Source organism: Littorina saxatilis, linkage group LG3 (assembly GCF_037325665.1).
Source record: "Littorina saxatilis isolate snail1 linkage group LG3, US_GU_Lsax_2.0, whole genome shotgun sequence".
Taxonomy (NCBI): domain Eukaryota; kingdom Metazoa; phylum Mollusca; class Gastropoda; order Littorinimorpha; family Littorinidae; genus Littorina; species Littorina saxatilis.
Window position 1 is genome coordinate 29,606,661 of NC_090247.1, and position 15,571 is coordinate 29,622,231.

The 15,571-nt window shown below is 41.5% G+C and overlaps 1 protein-coding gene across 1 annotated transcript in view; it reads left to right on the forward strand.

Moving 5' to 3' along the window:
- The window catches only part of LOC138962087 (tuftelin-interacting protein 11-like), a 39,004-nt gene that overhangs the window by 462 nt on the left and 22,971 nt on the right, over positions 1–15,571 (forward strand). Inside the window, exons 2-9 of the mRNA XM_070333797.1 lie at positions 4,011–4,177; positions 5,225–5,325; positions 9,057–9,114; positions 9,678–9,890; positions 10,405–10,552; positions 11,339–11,495; positions 11,870–11,992; positions 14,865–15,012. Of these exons, the coding sequence (XP_070189898.1) occupies positions 4,011–4,177; positions 5,225–5,325; positions 9,057–9,114; positions 9,678–9,890; positions 10,405–10,552; positions 11,339–11,495; positions 11,870–11,992; positions 14,865–15,012 (1,115 nt within the window). The remainder of the gene's footprint in view (positions 1–4,010; positions 4,178–5,224; positions 5,326–9,056; positions 9,115–9,677; positions 9,891–10,404; positions 10,553–11,338; positions 11,496–11,869; positions 11,993–14,864; positions 15,013–15,571) is intronic.

The window sequence follows — 15,571 nt, forward strand, 5'->3', positions numbered from 1 at the left end:
ATCATGCACCCATTGCCCATGCACGCACATGATACTAATTCTGAAGGAGTCTATGTCGACCAAAAGAGGGGGATTCCCTGTAGGTGGAATTCCTGTAGTCATTTTAGCTGTACACAGGGAATCCCCAGGGGTGGAGTTCCTGTAGGAAAAGTATGATACCGCCCATCTCACGCCAAGCTCGAGACTGCTGTAAACCGATTTGAATTACCATAGCGTTACTTCCCCTTCCAAAATGGTGGTTCGACTGGAAAATCTGTTAGAATTCCTGAATTTGCGAGATTCCAAAAAAATGCCAAAACAGATGGAAAAACATCAAATTTTACCGATGTCGCTAAGTATCACCTGACTTTCAGCGAGATCAGCGAAACGCTACAGTAACTAAATCCATGGGGTTTCCCGGTATACAGGGAAAATCGCCTACAGGAACTCCATCTACAGGGAATCCCCCTCTTTCTGTCGACATAGATACCTTCAGCTATATACTAATGCATAATTATTACAGTTCGACTCTTTTCTTTTCATTTCATGAGCGAAAAGGTATTACAATTTATATATATATAATGTATTTTTACAACAGCATGATGGCTCATGTTTTGATTAATCTTCACCTGTTCACAATTTGGACTACATAGTCCGGATAATATGGGTCGTGTACAACCCAAGTATATATAATACTTTCAAAAAAAGATTCAACATAAAAAGTATGGGTCACACAAGACTCAAGCCATTCGAAGTAAAAACTTTTTACTGCAACCTTTGCAGTTTATGGGTACGTACATCTTACATAAGCCACGCAATCTGAGTAGGGATGTAAACCCATAAAATTCCTTCTTAAATTCCATATAGGTTGCACATGACCCATATTTTATATAATATCATCTGGACTAATTAAATTACCTCATCATTTAATTGTTTGTATACAAAGATGATCCTTGTTGAAAAACTAAAGAATTCTGTACTTACCAAGACAAGGACAGCACAAGTACAAATGTCATAATTTTGCATAAGGGGCCTTATTCTTCAGGACGAAAATAAAAGATGGATCAAAAAGCAAAAGTAAAACTAAAAGCAAAAGCAAATAAATAGAACCAACAAATTTATGAAAAAAGTGGAGACAAATCCAACTCAGATAAAGATAATCCTTTTGGAATTAGTCCATGGGTAAGACCTTTGGCATTTGAGGCTTCCCTCTGGGACCGCGGCATGTACATCCAAGAAGCCAATCGGCAGCTCCACAACACTACTGCTTATCAATCCCTAACGGAACCAACACTTCTGTCAGACAAAAAACTCATTGCCCAGACCATTAAAACTGCTGTCACACAAAACAAGCTTCCTCCTACTGCAAAACACTTGAACAAGTCTCAAGTTCAACAACCCAAATTGTATCTCTTGCCCAAGATACACAAACCTGACTCTCCAGGCAGACCTATTGTGTCCGCTTGCAGTTGCCCCACTGAGCATCTGTCTCAGTACCTCGACCATCTCTTGCAACCAATCGTTCAGACACTGCCTTCATACATCAAAGACACCACTCATGCGCTTCACCTTCTGGGTGAAATCAACAACAACCCTTCTTTTCATCCCAACCTTCTGTTCACCATGGATGTGTGTTCTCTGTATACCTCCATCCCTCATTCCGACGGACTTCAAGCACTTCAGTTCTTCCTGGACAATCGTTCTGTTCGCGACCCACCCACTCCCATCCTCCTCCGTCTCGCGGAGCTTGTCCTCACGCTCAATACTTTTGAGTTTGATGGACAAGTCTTTCATCAGATAAGTGGTGTCGCCATGGGCACTAAAATGGGACCTTCCTATGCTTGTCTATTCATGGGCCACCTGAAATCCCAGATTCGTTCCACTTACACTGGACCTCAGCCTGAACTGTGCAAACGCTACATCGATGATTGCCTCGGTGCCACCTCTCTCTCGTTGTCTGACCTCACTGATTACATACATTTTGTCAGTAACTACCATCCCTCCATCAAATTCACCTTTGATATCTCTCCTTCCGCAGTCGCCTTTCTGGATTTGAACATTTCCCTGTCTGATAGCATTCTTTCCACCAGTGTTCATTACAAAGACACTGATGCTCACACCTACCTTACTTTCCATTCCTCTCACCCTTCTTCCACCATCCGGAGCATTCCATTTTCCCAGTTTCTCAGACTGCGCCGCATCTGTTCTGACACAGATGACTTTGAAGAAAAAGCAGCAGAAATGTCTGACTTCTTCCTTCAACGTGACTACCCATCCAGCCTCTTGAATGTGGCCTTACATAAAGTTCGCTGCATACCGAGACAAGTAGCTCTGCAGCCATCATCCACCTCAGACAGATCAGACAGACCTGTGGCAGTTCTGACCCACCATCCCCACAACCTACCTGTTCGCCACATTTTGAAAACCAATTGGTTCATCCTTAAGTCTAGCCCCTCTGTTGGTGAAACGTTCAGCCTGCCACCCTTGTTGGCCTCCCGACGGGACTGCAACCTTCGAGACTCCCTGGTTCGATCCTCTCTTCGTTCGCCAGTTCCCCTACAACCCGGCACACACGCATGCCAGAACCCTCGTTGCCACACCTGCCCCCACATTTGCCATTCTACCACTCTGACCGGCCCCCAAAAAGATTTCAACATTAAACGCACGTTCTCTTGCACTAGCCGCAATCTCATCTATGCCATATCCTGTCTCAAATGCCCCAAAGTACTCTACATTGGTGAGACCGAAAGAACCCTCTCTACCCGCTTCACCGAACATCTGGCAGATATTCGGCATCGCCGCTGTAGGTCTGTTGCCCAACATTTCAACAGCAGCAACCACACCTCCCTGGATGCACGTGTGAAAGGTGTCTGGCAAATGTACAGCACCTCCACAGACAGAAAACAAGTAGAGTCCGATTTTATATTATTCCTGGGCACATCCACACCTGATGGTTTGAATGCGAAAATGTGATGTACTTGTATTCCCCAAACATACTGTGGATTTACAGTACGTGTGTGTGTGTGTGTTTGAGTGTGAATGTGTGTGTGTGTTTATGTGTGATTTCATGTGTTTGGTTGTGTGTGTGTGTGTGTGTGTGTGTGTATGTGTGCGTGTGCGTGCGTACGTTTGTTTCCCCCCCCCCTACCCCCTTTTTTAATTTTTATTTTTTTTAATTTTTATTTTTTTTATTTCCTCTGTCCCCACCCCCACCCCCCTTTTATGAATGTGTATCACTTTTAGTCTAGTATGCCTGTGCCCATGACATCATCCAACCACTTCTCTCCCCTTTCATTCATTTCCGTTCCTAGAGTTCCTTCCCTTTTTTGCGTGTTTCCCCTCCATTTTCTTTCAAACCTTGTTCGTTCCGTGTTGCGTCTGCTTTTTGTTCTTTTGTGTTCTTGTTTTTCCTGATGAAGCTTCCATAAGCGAAAATTCGTATCGTCTTGTCCCGTTCTTGTATTGGTGAGTACAGTATTCCTTTGTTTTTTAACTTTGTTCATCTTACCACAGTCACTTCGTTGTTTAGATTTGAGGCTTACATAAAATATTAATTATAAACTGACAAAAGTTTCAGAGATACAGACAGTTTCATGAGGCTCATCCATCCATGACCCAGGAACCATGGTGTAGATTACGTAACCAGGTATTAGGGCTATAATTCTGGCAGTAGATTGCTGTCTTTAAGGCCAAACAAAAAAAATAGTCTGTTTACGGTAACATAGGCAAAAAAAATAGGGTCGGTGGGTCGGGAAATGTTTGTTTTTTTCCCCTAAAAAACATATTTTTAAGTTAATTTGCCAAAAAACAAAGATTTTTTTCTTTGTTTTTTTCTCCCCCAAATGCCAATAAAAAAGTCTTAGGGTCGCGCTAAAAAATAGGGTCGGTCGGGATACCGTAAACAGACTTTTTTTTTTGTGCCTAATTTTGTTATTTGCTTCATACAGTACATGTTGTTGTATACATGTTTCAATGAGGTGCTTCTTTCTGTAGTTTTGTTCTTTTAATCACATTTGTCTTTGATGTCACAGGGATCTGGGCCGATGACAGTGATGATGAAGGTGGAAGTTCAAGACCTGGTTTTGGAGGAAGACAGAAGAAGAGCCAGGATTACACGTCTGGCATCAATTTCATCAGCGGCGGATTTAAAAAGACGGCCAAAGCAGAAGCCGAAGAGGCTGAAAGCAAATCATCAAAGGCAATTTATAAATTTCTCCCCGTAATTTGTATGACACAAGTGTTAAGCTGAGAGCTAGAGATAGTTTCATGCACATTTTAGAGTTTCATGCCTTTTATATTGTTTCATGCACATGAGTAGAAGTAGAACTATCTTATAAAATGCTGGACTTTGGCATAAGGAACTGAGGCAATTTATGTAGCTGCAGTGGTGCCCCCCTCTTTTAAGATCTGAGGTCTTGGAATACATTTTTAGAATGGAGGGTCTTAAAATGAGTGTCCACTGGAAAAAAGAAGTTCTCTGAACAATGTGTTAATATACTGCTTAAATACTAAACATCTATAATACTTGATAGTATGAAATACTGTAAACTACCTTGTATAAGCCCACCCCCCCCTGCACACAAAAGTGACCTTAAAGTTAGGGGTGGGCTTATACAAGGTACTACCCCCCTGTGCAAAACAATAAAGATGGGGTTAGACCTGCATTTTGAAGTTCATAACAAGCTCTCTCTCTCTCTCTCTCTCTCTCTCTCTCTCTCTCTCTCTCTCTCTCTCTCTCTCTCTCTCTCTCTCTCTCTCTCTCTCTCTCTCTCTCTCTCTCTCTCTCTCTCTCTCTCTCTCTCTCTCTCTCTCTCTCTCTCTCTCTCTCTCTGAGTCTCTCTCTCTCTCTCTCTCCCAAACACAAAACAACAATACCAATTGTCTAAGTTTACGTCATAATTCTAATTGCTAAAGTTAGGTCAAAAGCGAATAACACAAAACTGCATGCTAGACTTGACTGATAGGCCTATCACACAGTATCAGTTCATAACATTAAGGCATAGGCACACACACAACGAAGAATAATAGAAGAAAATTAATTTTTATGTTTTTGGTAAAATTAAAAAGTGGGGGGTGGGCTTATACAAGGTAGTAGGGCCTTTACACAAAATTCGTCCAAAAGTGGGGGATGGGCTTATACAAGATACTGGACTTATACAAGGTAGTTTACAGTACATATCTGGTGTAAACAAGTGTTTATATGGTTGACAGCAGTGATTACAGATCTTCGTTTATTTTGTTACAGGACCCTGAGGAAGGTTCATCCTCCCTGTTCACAGGTCGTTCACAGAAAAAGGGATCTTCCAGAGAAGGGATGAGGTTTCTCAAAGGACACACTGAAACCAGGTACGGTTTATATTTTTTCTTCCGGTCAGAGTGGGGCAGGGATGTTTCTAGGATAAGTCTTCTTTAGCAAATTTGCAGAAATGGCCATAGAAGTTTTGAAAGTTTTTGGCAGTCCTTTGCATCAGCTAAGCCCTGATCAAATGATTTATGATGGTAACATTTTGGGTGATTTGAAGTAAGTGTTGGTGTTCCGCAGACTGTAGACACCAAGCAATGTCTCAGATTGGGTAACTGAGAAGAGGACAGCTACTCTTAACAGTGTGCAGTCAATGATTGATAGGGCATAGAAATGATGTGTACGCTTTCTTTTTTACATTGAATTTGCAAGACTATAGTACTGACTAACTTCTCTGTTTAGAAAACCTGTGTGTATTAATTTTGTATTATATTTCAGATGTATTCATGTACTTCTAGAATTCATATACTTCTAGAATGAAGGGGCATTAATTGCCAGTGTTGTTGCCAGGCCTCGGTCTTCGGTCTCTGACCCATTCCTGTCTGATTTGACGCATTGGACCTAGCCTTGTCCGGTCGATGGACCCATAGTTTTTACGTTTTGGTGGTCAACTGACCGATACATATTCGTACAATGCGGACAAGGTATGCAGTGAATGGAATTGGAGTTGCAAAGTCGGAAAACAAACCCCGATCGAAATGCTCATGTTCGCTACGAGTGAAAATGCACTCGGTGCCGAGTCCGTGTTTGTCGTCATTGACACTCGAGGCTGCGTTTACGGAAATACCCGATCCAGCCGGTGTACCTATTTACCGAAAACGGCGCAAACAGCGGAAAGTTCATCAATATAATACTACGACATTGTAATGCGAAGATCAGGCAGGATCCCTACATTCGCACACCGGGCACTGCCAAAAATCAGCAAATGAGCGCCATACACTAATTTCTGTGAGAATCAGATAATAAAGTGTTATCATTGTTCAATGGCTTTATTGTCTTTTTTGCGTAAAAAGATACATTGAACTCCGGACTGTAAGTTATTTTGCATTGCATGTATCAAAGGTATGGCGGTATAATTTGGACCTATTGTTTTTTTTAAAGCCAGGACATTTGGACCTTTTTTTTTTTTTAGGGAGGTCCAAATGACCTATTGTCTTCTTAGGCTGGCAAGAACACTGAATTGCGTATTATATTTCAGATGAGTTCATGTACTTCTAGAATGTAGGTGCAAGACAGGATACATTAAATATAATATTGCAATTTCTGTGTTCAATGATGAGTATTTGAAAGAAATTTGTTTAATTTAAAAGGATCTGACACCGATCAATGCACAGCGAAGTGACGATTGCGAACAAGTTCCGTAACTCTTATCTTCTGGGCCTTACCTCCCCCTGTTTTCATGATCCCCCTAAAATAAATGAGTTTGCTTGCCCTCGTGTCCTTCGTCTTTTTCTTTTGCTCCTGTGTCATTATGATGTCAAATCTACAATAACGTCACGGAACACATAAAAGAAAGTCCATGTTCCAAGACGTTCCACCTATTTCAAGTCTCGGTTACTATGCTTGCCAAGAATCTTTCATTCTTTGTGCGTGGTTTTGAGTGCGTGTTCGTTTCTGTGTGTGTGTGTGTGTCTGTCTGTCTGTCTGTCTGTCTGTCTGTATATATGTGTGTGATTGTGTGTGTGGGTGTCTGTATGTGTATATGTATGTTTGTGTGTAAGTATGTGTGTGTGTGTGTGTGTGTGTAATAATTACATGTGATGAGCGTATCTTTTATGACACAAAAAGAAATAATTAAGAACTGACTGTTCAAGCAAATTGCTGTAAAGGTTTTCGAAAAAAAAACCGGGTACAGCTAATCTGATGTATAAAGCTGGTTGCTGTCTATGTGTGTACGTTTGTGTGGTGGGTATGATTACGATAGGCTCCGAAAAGACCACATCGATTTTGACATGAATTGCAGAGTATGTTTGTTGCCGTTCGAGGCGTGTCCTAGGGTACTTTTGTTTCTCTCTCTCTCTCTCTCTCTCTCTCTCTCTCTCTCTCTCTCTCTCTCTCTCTCTCTCTCTCTCTCTCTCTCTCTCTCTCTCTCTCTCTCTCTTGACTCTCTTTCTCTCTTGACTCTCTCTCTCTCTCTCTCTCTCTCTCTCTCTCTCTCTCTCTCTCTCTCTCTCTCTCTCTCTCTCTCTCTCTCTCTCTCTCTCTCTCTCTCTCTCTCTCTCTCTCTCTCTCGTTCTCTTTCGTTCTTCACCAGTACACGATCTGGTCGTCATCCAACCATGTTCAATAACAAATTCAGGAATTATCATTTTCAGAATATTCTTTGTGGTATGTGCTGACGTGGGTTTTCGGTCCTTTTAGTCTGTCATTGAACATTGTATAGCAAGTCACTCAGAAGAAAAACTGCAGTTTTGTTGTGTTTCTTTAAACCCTAACACAGGTAAGAAGTCTTACATTAGAAATTGTTTTCCTATTGTTCCCAAGCAAATAAGCGAAGGAGGAAAAAATATCCTGGTCACTGAAAACCAAACATTAAACTGGTAATACATGATGAAGATGACATGACCGATAAACGCGGAGCTGAAGAGGTCACACGGACCACACAACAACAGTCCGATCTCGAAATAGAAAGTTATGATGGTTTCCTCTTCGAGCAAATCTCACACATGATTATTGAACTCATCGCTACGCGCTTCGTTCAATAAAATATTTTCTCGGTTTGCTCAATAAATCTCTTAGCGCACTGTGATGTCTCAATAAATATAATGATAATGATAATAATAATGTCGCCCTGATAAGTCGAACGCCTTACGCTAGCGTGAGAGGTAAGCGCTCTAATTTCTAGGGCTATCCGTACGCTGCTATGGAACACTGTGCTTGGGTCTAAAATCTCTCTCAGCGATAAAGCGGTCACCCATGCTTTGTTTCAGTTAGAACTCCATCTACTAAGAAGCGATGTTTTTGAAGTGTTGCACCAGGTTTAAGCATCAGCATATCCGCATTCACATGAAATTGGTGGTGAATCGGTCAAGAAACGCTGGAGGTATAGGCAAAGGAAATGACGTTTGAGCGCTAAACCGTGTGAAACCTCGGTATTCGCGAAGCGATTGGCTAGAAATGGTAACCACAGATATGCCATGTACCAAAATTCAAAATGGGGTTAGGGTTACGTTTTGTAAACTTGTGCAAAAATGTAACCATCGATTTTTATTCTTTTTTGATATCTTATTGTGTAGACCCAGGTTTGTTTTATGTCAACTTTTCTGGAAAATTTAATGGTTCTATTAGCAAATATATTCAGTTGAAGTGAGCAGCTGGTCTAATTTTAGCACGTAAAACGTCATGTACATTAACGAATATTAGCCATTTCACAAAGAATGGTAACACTTATTCATAACAAAAACCATGATTTTTATGTGCACAAAGTCGGTATTTACGCCACACACAAAAACAAGTAGTTGTGATTTAATTAATCGGTTAGATACCATATCCAATAGCCTACCCTGATTTACAAAAAAAACTTGAAAAGTCAACATATTCAGGAGGCTGTATCTTAACAACGCTACGATCGATTTCTCTGGTTTTAACACATTTGTTTTATCAGACTTAAATTTTAAAACATACATCATGCAAAAAATTAGCGATTTTTTATGGTTGTTTAATTGGTGTCGGATGTCTTTAAGAGGGTTCTTAGAATTCTGCACGTACCCCCAAAATGTGTATGTCGTTTTTACTTTGACTAAGTGTGTCAACACTGTGTATTCTTTCTTTTCAGGGAATTTGGAAACTGGGAGAAACACACACGTGGTATAGGAGCAAAACTGTTGGAGAAGGTAATGGCTCATGAAGATCATATTCACAATTCAAATATCAACTATACATTCTTATTGTTTGACTTTTATTGGGAAGTTTTGTCGAAAATAGGAAGTTGTACTTGTGGGCATCTAAGGGTGTTTAGCACTGGAGTTCAGCCTAAACCCAGAGAATTGATTTTGTGTATAGAATGGGTGGACTCAAATCACTTTTCTAGCCATCAACAGCGTTTGCTCCCAAAACCAAAGGAGAGTGGGGGTAAAATAAAACGATCTTCCTAAAAAATAACACTTGGTTAAAGGCACAGTACGCCTCCCGTAAACCATCACAGATACTGTCAGGCTTTTACACACAGTACAAACACCCTTTCGTTTAAACACTCACCGCTTGAGAACATCCTAGGTGCCCTTACGTAGAGAGCGAGCAATTTTCAAAGAATACTCTGTATTTCATAAAAATAAAGGATAACATCACATTAGCTATAAAGTTTTGCCTTAATTCTTATCACAGTACACTTTCTATTGACATTAATTATTTATCCTTGCATTGGAACTTTGGCATAACACACCATTGTGTATTTCAGATGGGATACAAACCAGGAGCGGGTTTGGGGAAAGCCCTCCAAGGTATCACCACACCAGTGGAGGCCGTCAAACGAAAAGGTCGCGCCACAATAGGAGCGTACGGGTCTGAGAGGTCGGAGCGCTCGCTGAAAGATTACCCTGTGGTGGACGAGGAAGAGCAGGAGAGCAAAAAGTTTCAGGAGGACTTGCATCAGTGGAAGAGACAGCCAGAGGTATTATGACAGTCTTAATTGCTAACCACAATGTGACATAATTCAGACTGATAAAGTTCTGCAGCTCTGCTTTTCTCAAGATTGTAAATGGATTATTCTGTATTAAATTAAAATACAGGCGGGTTTTTTATGTGTGCTTTTAAAAAAAAAATTACAGATTTTCTGTTTTGGTGTGTACAATGTATAAACTTGGTTTAGTACTGCAGAAGAAATGTCACAGGAAACCAGAGGCAAGATTTCAAGTCCTCTTTTAAATAACCGTTGAGGAGATGATTCTTTATTTATTATAAGGGACTTGGAAAAAAGACTGCATGGATGGCGCTTGTGAGTGTTTGTGTGAGAGAAAGAGGAAGATGGGAGGATTACCTTACAGTTCGACAATAATTATCCTGAGGTTGCATCAATGTAAACTCTGTTGGTTTTACAGATACAGACCAAGTACAATAATGAATTGAATGTCATTTCATTCTAAAATGACAAAAGCTAAGTGGGTTGTTTATGCATTTGTGTGCAGGTTAAGAAGGGGAAACCTAAGTATGTTTACAAAACCGCCCAAGAGCTCATAGACTCCGGATCAAAGCAGCGGAAAAAGACGACCAGTGCAGTGGGACCAAAGGTCAAGGTCATAGATATGACAGGCAAGGAAAAGCGAGTGTTATCAGGTGAGTTTGTTGACAAAAAATAATTATAATGGAACCTCCTTTTAAAGACCTTCAAAAATCTGAGAAAATCGGTCTTAAAAGGGAGGACGTCTTAATTAAAATGGGGGTATATTTAAAGAGGTTATGCACAGAAAGTCTAAGAAAACAGAGTCTTTAAAGGAAGGGAGTCTTGAAAGAGGGGCTCCACTGTATTTATCACACTTGGTTCAGTCTTTTGGGGGCCAGTCTTTATTTGTGCATTTGTTGGTTGCAGTTGTTTAAGTATCGTGTAATAGAATTGTACCAAAAAAAAGGGACAGAAATATAGAAATTGCACGCTCGCACATGTGCATTTATACACCTTGGATATACTTGAAACAGAATTGAAGGATATGCCAGCATTCTTTGAACCATATTTTAGTGTTGCAATATTTTATGACTGTGTGCATGATAATTTTAAGCCAAATGATGAAGTGGGAGGAGGGAGGGGGGGGGAGTGACTGTCAAAGTCCTAATGAGATAAGGTCATACAAGAAAATGCCATGGCCCATACTTGACCTCATGTTCACCTGCACGAAAAAGGGATGTCATTGGGAGAGGTGGATACGGTGGGTGGGGTGGTCTTTGGTCTCGTTAGACAGGTGGTCTTTGTAGAAAGGTGATTTAGTAAAAACTGTTTAGGATCCTTTGGGCAGGTCTTTATTGGCAGGTGGTCTTCATTGACAGGTGGTCTTCATTGACAGGTGGTCTTCATTGACAGGTGGTCTCCAGGGCAGGTTTGACTGTATTGTATTGTACTGCTTTCAGGTTACCATGCCATAGGCAAGGTGCATGACAAACCGGATGAGGAGGAGGATGTGGTGGAGAGGGGAGGAGTGCGATCGTTCGACATGCCTGAGCTGGTTCACAACCTCAACCTGCTGGTTGATATAACGGAAGAGGACATAGTGGTGAATGAACGAAGGTAAGGAATGTGTGTGGCTTTCTCCTGATTTAGCCCCTTGAAAGTTCTCTCCCCAAATCGGAGCGTGAATGCCTAAATGGCGGGAGGAAAAAACATCCGTAGCCCACAAATGTAGAAGGAGAAGAAAAGAAGAAGCCAAATGAAAGTGATGTCGTATACTGAAAGTAAAGTGAACATTTGAGATTCACTCAGTGTGTCCAAGATGATGCATGTTTACTCAGTTTTATGTAACAATAACATTGTGTTTTCAGGATGCGGCATGACGAGGACAGACGGGTCAACCTGAAGTTTGAAGAAGAACGACTGAAGACTGTGTGTGACCAAGATGATGCATGGTTACTCAGTTTTATGTAACAATAACATTGTGTTTTCAGGATGCGGCATGACGAGGACAGACTGGTCAACCTGAAGTTTGAAGAAGAACGACTGAAGACTGTGTGTGGCCAGGAGGAGAAACAGCTGAAGAAGCTTTCCGACCTGCTGGAGATTGTCAAGGGGTAACATGATTTCAGTATCAGTTACAGTGGAACCGCCCATTAAGGACCCGCCTCCCACCTGAAATATGAGACTTCCCCCTTTTTAAGACTTTGATTTTTCAGATGTTCTGTCCACATCCTTTCTAAATTTACTTCCATTCTAAGACTCCCCATTTTTAAGACCTGATTTTCTCAGATTTTTGAAGGTCTTAAAAGGGGGGTTCCACTGTACCAGTCACTGTGTCTGTTTATAAAAAGTTTAAAAAGAGAAAGAGAACAGTTTTGCTCGAACGCCTGACTAAGATTGTGTAGGAAAATCTCAGATGTGTATCCTATAATGTTTAAGCATTTTAAGATGTTTACTTCTGCACAGCATGCTTATATATATATTATTATTATTATATGAAGTCTTATATCGCGCGCGTATCTCCAGACTCGGACTCAAGGCGCAGGGATCTATTTATGCCGTGTGAGATGGAATTTTTTACACAAAACATCACGCATTCACATCGACCAGCAGATCGCAGCCATTTCGGCGCATATCCTACTTTTCACGGCCTATTATTCCAAGTCACACGGGTATTTTGGTGGACATTTTTTATCTATGCCTATACAATTTTGCCAGGAAAGACCCTTTTGTCAATCGTGGGATCTTTAACGTGCACACCCCAATGTAGTGTACACGAAGGGATCTCGGTTTTTCGTCTCATCCGAAAGACTAGCACTTGAACCCACCACCTAGGTTAGGAAAGGGGGGAGAAAATTGCTAACGCCCTGACCCAGGGTCGAACTCGCAACCTCTCGCTTCCGAGCGCAAGTGCGTTACCACTCGGCCACCCAGTCCTATATGACTAGATGAATACCCGGCTTCGCCGGGTGGATTGCGAGACAGAGTATGTAGCGTGGCAGTTCGCCGTCTTAGAGCACGTGTTGAAAATTTTCATCGACCAGTTTGTGCCCGGGGTCCACCTGAATATGCCCACCAAATTTGATGCAGATCCATCGAGAACTTTGGCAGTGCATCGCGAACAGACAGACACACAGATACACACACAGACAGTAGTCGTACCTACCATCTACTGCAGAGCTTCTGGGTAGACGACATTTCTGGTCTGCCTGTTTGGTGCCAGAATGGTCAGAGTATCTGCTCTTCCCGTCCGTGATGCTGCAACGTAGAACATACCGTGGTTGAAGCAACGCCCTGTGAGATCTACTCCCAAGACTGAATATGTCTGTCCTTGACTTTTATTGATAATTGACGAATTGCAATACTTAGATGTACAACCTGTACCCCCCGCGGGTTAGGGGGAAGAATTTACCCGATGCTCCCCAGCATGTCGTAAGAGGCGACTAATGGATTCTGTTTCTCCTTTTACCCTTGTTAAATGTTTATTGTATAGAATATAGTCAATTTTTGTAAAGATTTTAGTCAAGCAGTATGTAAGAAATGTTAAGTCCTTTGTGCTGGAAACTTGCATTCTCCCAGTAAGGTAATATATTGTACTACGTTGCAAGCCCCTGGAGCAAATTTTTGATTAGTGCTTTTGTGAACAAGAAACAATTGACAAGTGGCTCTATCGCATCTTCCCCCTTTCCCCGTCGCGATATTACCCTTCGTGGTTGAAAACGACGTTAAACACCAAATAAAGAAAGAAATGTACTACCTGTGCAGAAAAGCGCTGCTTAGATTCGTTTTCGTTGTGTGGCGGAAGTGAAAGAAGTGAAGAAGTAGAGCCGAAAAAAAAAGTGTTTAGTTTCGTAATTCGTATCGCGAAACAGAGTATTCACCGCGGTCCACTGCGCCGCGCTTAGAGCACGTGTTGAAAATTTTCATCGACCAGTTTGAATGACTCGCAAGAGAGTACAATGTGGTGGTGGTTGGTAAGCCATGTTGTTGCTTAAAGAGAAAAGGGCACAGTGTTGAAAGTGATTTGATCTTTTTTAAGACAGACACAGAAACACCGACAAAGCTCCTGACTATTAATGGTTGCAATGAATATTTACGATGGGAGGGGTAGTATTAGTGGCAATATTTTGAAGATGGGAGGGATTTTGTACACGAATTGCAATACTTAGATGTACTACCTGTGCAGAAAAGCGCTGCTTAGATTCGTTTTCGTTGTGTGGCGGAAGTGAAAGAAGTGAAGAAGTAGAGCCGAAAAAAAAGTGTTTAGTTTCGTAATTCGTATCGCAAAAAAGAGTATTCACCGCGGGTTACCTCGCCGCGCTTAGAGCACGTGTTGAAAATTTTCATCTACCAGGTTGTGCCCGGGGTCCACCTGAATACACCTACCAAATTTGAAGCAGATCCATCAAGAACTTTGGCCGTGCATCGCGAACACACACACACACACACACAGAAGCCGTATATCTATATAACTAGATGAATACCCGCTTCGCCGGGTACCCGGCGTTGCCGGGAAGAAGTAGAGCCGAATACCCGGCTTCCCCGGGGACCGGGTGTACGCCGGCTTTGCCGGCGCACCGTACGAAGGAAGGGAGATAAACGCGCAAAACATTGGAGAAGATAAGGAAGAGTTACTGGGAATGGATGTACAGAAAAACCAAAATCGGTTCAGCGCTGCGCGCTGAGAGCACGTGTTGAAAATTTTCATCGACCAGATTGTGTTTTGGGTCTACCTGAATATGCCCACCAAATTTGAAGCAGATCCATCGAGAACTTTGGCCGTGCATCGCGAAGTGACCGACAGACAGACAGACAGACAGACACAGACAAGCCGTATATAGATATAGATATATATATATAATGAAAAACAAAAATCTATCCACTTATATAAACAAACTTTAAACAGCAGCATGGAAAATTTTACTGTTTGTCTGTTTTTGTGTTGTGGTTTTTGTGCTGATGAAATTGATTCTGCGTCTTTTTCAGGTGTGAAGAACGCACACATAAAGACTGTGAAAATCCCCTGACCCTGACGGAATGTGTGGATGTGTTCAAAGTGCTGAGAGATGAATTCTACACGGAATATAAACTGTATGATCTGGCTTCCCTTTCCATCGCTGTCATCTTTCCTTTGGTAAGTGATACAGTAGTAAGAGATTAGGGGAAGGGCTCCTAATATGGACCGGCTCCTAATATGGACCACCTCTTGATCTGACAAACTAACGGCGCTAGAGCGCTAAAAACAATTTCATTCGCTGTATTCACCCTCTCTGGTTAACTTGCACATGTCAGTTGCAGAAACACAAACCTCAAAACCGTTAGCCTTTTTCTCTTTTTTTCACTTTTGGCAGCGTTCACTCTAAATTGTACGCCTATAACGGACTCGTTTCTGTCCACAGCCAAAGCTTTTATCACACAAAAATTGCCATATATGACAGCTAAGACCGTATTTGTTACATTTTAGCAGTTTTGACCCCGAGTTTCTACTGCAAACAAAAAATAATAGCAAAATCTCAAAGTATGTGTGAGTCCCCTGATATGGACCACCTTCAGCAAATCGAAGAAAATAAAAGCTAAAGGCTATTTTCATTAATTCATTAAGAAGATTGCTGAAAATAACTTATAACTAGCCCTCAAGCTTTCAAAAAAATGTATCAAATTGTCTTCTTTTTGTGTAAGTTGATAATTTCACT